A 6000-nucleotide genomic window follows, 5' to 3' on the forward strand; every position below is an offset into this window, starting at 1 on the left:
CCTCCCTTCCACTCCATCTAAAAATCATTGAAAAATATCATCTGGTGAAGATTTAAAAAATATCTTTGAATTATATTCAAGTTCTGAATAAAGTCACGTCTCAAAAATCATGCAAAATTTAACCATAATGGGAATTTAAATTATACATAGTCATCTAATCCAGATTGCAGAGGTCTGGCACAGTGTTTCATTTTGTTATAGAGTCCATGACCATTTTGTTTTCCCTCCACTGCTGCTTTGTTGCTAACCTAAACTATTTTATCCCTTTAGTCTTACACATCTGGACTCAGTAACCAAGATCCATAATGGTTCAGGTAAGATTCTTTTTCTTGTTTATAGGCAGTGATCGATCTCTGGAATACTCAGCTGACAGAAGCAAATTTAGTTGAAGTGACTGAAATGATTGGTACAAGTTATCCTCACATGTCCTTTCCCAAAAGCTTTGCCATTCATCAATCCTGCTCTCACCTTTTCTATCGAATGCCTTAGAAACTCGGATAATAGAAGGGCTACCTAGAGTAAGACTGGAGGAAAGATAGGGACAAGTTTTATGAGAGACCCCCTCAGTGGTGTGCTGGTACGTGTTTAATAACCAATTCTCAGGGAGGGGGAGGGCCCTGATTTGGTGTGTTTGCCAGTTTCCATGATATAATAGCTCTCCATGGCTGATTTCAAACAACTCATATGTCCTCAATCAGATCACAAACTTTCTGAAATTTCAACAATTGGCTCTCATGAGCTGGTCTAAGTTGGTTCCAGTATATCACTACCAGCCTATCGTGGTGGGAATCGAAAGAGTTGGATAGAGCCCTGGCCGGTTTGGCTCAGTGGATGGAGCATCGGCCTGCGAACTGAAGGGTCCCAGGTTCAATTCCGGTCAGGGGCGTGTACCTTGGTTGCAGGCACATCCCCAGTGGGAGGTGTGCAGGAGGCAGCTGATCGATGTTTCTCTGTCGTTGATGATTCTAACTCTGTCCTCTCCCTCTCTGTAAAAACTCAATAAAATATTTTAAAAAAAGAGTTGGATAGAAACACAGACAGAAAGACAGATGAAAGGGAGGGCATGAGGAAGGAAACTTTTTCATGCCAATAAATATAGAAGGAATCCCTATACTAGTACAAGGCCAAGGAACAGCAAACTGAATACAATACAGCTACCCACCCACATTTCCTCTCTAGTCCTGAGTCGCAGGCCATTCTGTGCAATCTTCCCCAATGGCTGACAAAGTCACCAGTGAGGAAGAAGAGGAGGCTTTTAAGTGTTACCGGTAATTACTTTGAGAGGAAAAGAGAGAAATGGCTTAGTACAGTGGTCGGCAAACTCATTAGTCAACAGAGCCAAATATCAACAGTACAACGATTGAAATTTCTTTTGAGAGCCAAATTTTTTAAACTTAAACTTCTTCTAACGCCACTTCTTCAAAATAGACTCGCCCAGGCCGTGGTATTTTGTGGAAGAGCCACACTCAAGGGGCCAAAGAGCCGCATGTGGCTCGCGAGCCGCAGTTTGCCGACCACGGGCTTAGTGTATTTGTCCCATCATTTCTATCTAAGGGAATCAAGAGCTGGTCATTTTCTGCTCTCTGCTTAGCTAGGCTTCCCTCTGGCCCATGCATCCAGGGGTTCAGGAATGCCTCAGAAGAGGTAACTTGGCTCAGCCATTCTGCCTTTCCTCTGGATGGCTGTACAGAATTGTCTGCCAGTCCTACTTATTGCACTTTTTCTACTTCCTCCTCCAACCCCTTCTTTCTGTGTTCATAGTTGGGGGAGCTGCTGGGGGTGGCGTGTTATCTCATCTGTGGTTTTCCTATTGAAGTGTTTACCAAGAACCTGTGCAGTCAGATGTCAGCAGTCAGCGGGCCTCTCCTGCAGTGGTTGGAGGACAGACTGGAGCAAAACCAACATCATTTGCAGGAGTTGGAACAAGAAAAGGAAGAGCTTATGCAAGAACTTTCTTCTCTAGAATAAAGTGGGAGACAAAATGAAGTAAGAAACTTTTTTTTCAATGGTCTGAAAATTCACACAATTCATGTATAGGCAGACAATGGAGCAGCTCTTTTTATACCACAGTGGATGAGTTTTATGCATGGAATAAATACAGGACATCTTCCTCAAAGTTTCATTGGGGCTTAATGAACCCTCTCCCTGTAACTGGCCTACGAAGAGCATTGCAAGATGACTTAAGAGAATCTGAAAGGTTTTTTTTAAAAAGGCTATAGCAGGTGTATTGGCAAGGACAACCTATAATAAGATGTCTGAGGGATATATTTTAAATGCTTATTTTCTCCTTGTTTAACTTGGAAATATTTATTTTCATTTTCAGATACACTCACTCCCTAGAACAAGTTGAAGGAAGAATAGTATTTAATGTTTCAGTTTTGTAGTTATGATGTTGCACAAGTAAATAAGTACACAAGGATTATGTCTTCCTTCTTGATCTCTGAAATATGTATTCTTTTTTTTCTTAGTGCAGGATTTACTTGAAATATGGATTCTGAGATACCTATCAAAGTGGAATCTATGTGGGTGTCTTTCTAACCAAATAGATGAGTTCTAGCATATTTGAAGTAAAATTGTATCAAGCAGATCCTATTTACCTAGGAATTTCCATCTATCTATATAAAAGCCTAAGCGACCGGCTGACCGGCCGGTAGCTATGACATGCACTGTCTACCAGGGGGCAGATGCTCAAAGCAGGAGCAGAAACCATAGGCATGGGAACATGGAACAGACTGATAAATCTCAGAGGAAAGGGGAGAGGTGGGAGGACGGGAAGAGATTAACCAAAGATCTTCTATGCATACTAGAGGCCCGGTGCACAAAATTCCTGCACCGGGGTGGGGGTTGTCCCTCAGCCCGGCCTGCACCCTTTTGCAATCCGGGACCCCTCGGTTACAGTCCCTAGGCCTGGCCTGTGATCAGAGCCTATCGGGGCTTTCCTTCCCCCGGCTGCCAGCCCCACCCTGGTCACTGCCACTGCTTGCCATCTGTGTGGCGATGTCCTCCCTCCCCTGCCACCAGTCGCCTCCCTCTGTGGGCGACAGATGTGGGGTGCGATCGCTTGGCTGGCCTGGGCCTCCCTCTGTGGGGCGATCGATGGTGGGGTCCCCAAACCAATCGCCATGCAAAGGGAGGCCCCGCCCACCTGGCCGGGGCTCCTTCTTTTGGGCGCTCACAGGGCCTCCCCCTCCCCGATTGATCTCCCTGCCAGCCAGTGGCCTGGGCCTCCCTCTGCAGGGAGATCGTGGGACAATGGCAGGGCCTCCCGACCAATCGCTTTGCACTTGCCTTGGCTGGCCTGGCGCCAGTGCATGTCATAGTGTGGTCGTCTGGAAGGTTGTCCCGACGGTCATTTTGCTGTTCGGTTGTTCGGTTGTTCGGTCTATTTGCATATTACGCTTTTATTATTATAGACTAGAGGCCCGGTGCATGGATTCATGCACCAGTGGGGTTCCTTGGCCTGGCCTGCGGGGATGAGGCTGAAACCAGCTCTCCGACATCCCCTGAACGGTCGTGGATTGCGAGAGGGGACAGGCCAGACCAAGAGACCCCATCGGTGCATGAATTGCACCAGGCCTCTAGTTATAATACAAATGTGTTTTTCCAGAAATATTTAGGATTTAGGAGATAACAAAAACGATACTTTAAAATGTTCTGTTGCACCCTAACCTGTTTGGCTCAGTGCGTAGAGCGTCAGCCTGTGGACTGAAGGGTCCTGGGTTCGATTCTGGTCAAGGGCACATGCCTTGGTTGAGGGCTCAATCCCCAGTGTGGGGCATGCAGGAGGATCAATGATTTTCTCTCATCATTGATGTTTCTATCTCTCCCTTTCCCCTCCTCTCTGAAATCAATAAATATAATTTAAAAAAAAGTTCTGTTGCATTATTCTGACCACATGTAACCACAAATGTGGTCTTCAGAAAAGAGCCAAGCCTATTGCATACTGGAAATGACAGGGGGAACTGGAGGAGGTAGAAAGAAAGTCAACAAAAAGAGCCCCAATCCCAACAATAACAAAGTGTTATTTTTTGGTTTTGTTTCTTATTTCTCCTTAGATTATTGTTTTTCATGTTTCAAAGTATAGTCCAGAACCACCTGCACCAGAATTACTTGGAGGTCAAACTTCATCTCTGGGGGTGGGACCCAGAAATTGTCATGAACTCCCCAGTTGATTCTAAGGCATGCTGAAGTTTGAAAACCACTACACTAGGCCATATGCAGTATAAATGCTATATTTTCCCAAATTTCTCACAGCCATAGATCTTCTCTCTTTTTGTTTCCCTATAGGAAAAAATGAAAATATCCAAGTGTAAAATTAATTAACCTAAATCAATTTTGAAGAAAAAGTTGGAAGACTCACACTATTTGATTGAAGACTTACTATAAAGCAAGAGTAAACAAGATGGTAAGGTATATGCACAATGGATTTTGACAAAGTTACGAAAGCAATTCAATGAAGGAAGGATAGTCTTTTCAACAAATGATATGGAAGTAATTGAACACCCAAAGGCAAAAAATGAACTTTGACATAAAATGTAAACCTTATACAAAAATCAACACAACTATATCATGAACTTATATGTAAAAATTTTAGAAATAAAATCATGAAAAAATCTTCAGGATCTTGGACTAGGCAACAAGTTCTCAGCCTCCACCCCCAAAGCACAATCCTACAAGGAAAAGTTGATATATTGGACTTCATCAAAATGAAAAACTTTTGCTTCACAAAAAATTTAAGAGGAAGAAATTGAGACTTATTTGCAAACCATATATCTGATCAATTTAGAACAGTAAAAACAAACAATTCAATTGCAAAAGATTTGAATAGGCTAAATGAATTTCACTAAAGAGGATAAATGGATAGCAAGTAAGCACATGGAAAGATGTTGAACTTAATTAGTCATCAGGGAATGCAAATTAACATCACGATGTATTTCTACACATTTATCAGAATGCTTAAAAGAAAAGATATTGAAAATATCAGATGCTGTTGAACATATAAACTGGATCTCATGCATGGCTGATAGAAATGGAAATGAAATTTTAATAAAGTTAAACATACATGTACAATATGACCCAGCAGTTGAACTCATGGTCATTTATCACAGAGATATGAAAACCTATGTTGGCAAGAAAACTTGTACACAAATGTTCTTAGCATCTTTCTAATAGCCCCAAACTGTAAGCAAACCAGATGTCCTCCAATTGAGAGGTTAAACCAACCATCCATACTATGGAATACTACTATTCAATGTAAAGGAATAGACTATTGACACACACAACTTGAATGGTCCTCAAGGGTATCATGATGAATGAAAAAAAGTCTCAAAAGGTCACATAGGTATGATTGATTTATATAGCATTCTTGAAATGACAAAACTATAGAAACAAAGAACAGATTAATGGTGACCAGGCATAGGGACTGGAGGGGTATGGGGTATGTGTGACAATTAAGGGATAACACAAGCAGTTCCTTTGTGGTGATGGAACAATTCTGTGTCATGATTGTGGTGTTGATTAAATGAATTTCAATATGTGCTAAAACTACACACACCCACAGATGAATGCATGTAAAATCTGAATAAGTCCTGCAATCTGATAAGGAGTATTGTACCATTGTATCATGTGAAACTGGGTACGGTCTGCAGTCTAATAAAGAGTATTATACCATTTTCAATATGTTTGTTTTTGTTTTTAATCTTTATTGTTGAGAATATTACAGATGTCCTCCTTTTTTCTCCCCATTATCCCCCTCCACCTGGCTCCTGCCCCAACCCACCCTATTCTTTGTGTCCATAGATAATGCATATATGCATATGTTCTTTGGTTAATCTTTTCCCAACCACCCCCTGCTTCCCTCTGAGAATCATCAGTCTGTTCCATATTTCCATGCCCCTGGTTCTATTTTACTCATCAGTTTATTTTGTTCATTAGATTCCTTGTTTGTTTATTTTGATTTTTAGATTCAATTGTGAATAGCTAGGTATTCATTGCTATTTT

At 41.8% G+C, this 6000-nt stretch overlaps 1 protein-coding gene across 2 annotated transcripts in view; it reads left to right on the forward strand.

The window, feature by feature from the left end:
* BRCC3 (BRCA1/BRCA2-containing complex subunit 3) overlaps positions 1-5687 on the forward strand; it is a 31713-nt gene extending 26026 nt beyond the window's left edge. Inside the window, exons 9-11 of one of the 2 annotated variants that reach the window (XM_079764795.1) lie at positions 271-314; positions 1817-1986; positions 4288-5687. In XM_079764795.1, the coding sequence (XP_079620921.1) occupies positions 271-314; positions 1817-1968 (196 nt within the window). In that variant the 3' untranslated portion in view covers positions 1969-1986; positions 4288-5687. The remainder of the gene's footprint in view (positions 1-270; positions 315-1816; positions 1987-4287) is intronic. The other variant, XM_079764796.1, reaches the window with a different exon arrangement.
* Positions 5688-6000: the final 313 nt, after the last annotated feature.

Source organism: Cnephaeus nilssonii, assembly GCF_951640355.1.
Source record: "Cnephaeus nilssonii genome assembly, chromosome: X".
In the NCBI taxonomy this organism is placed as follows: Eukaryota; Metazoa; Chordata; class Mammalia; order Chiroptera; family Vespertilionidae; genus Cnephaeus; species Cnephaeus nilssonii.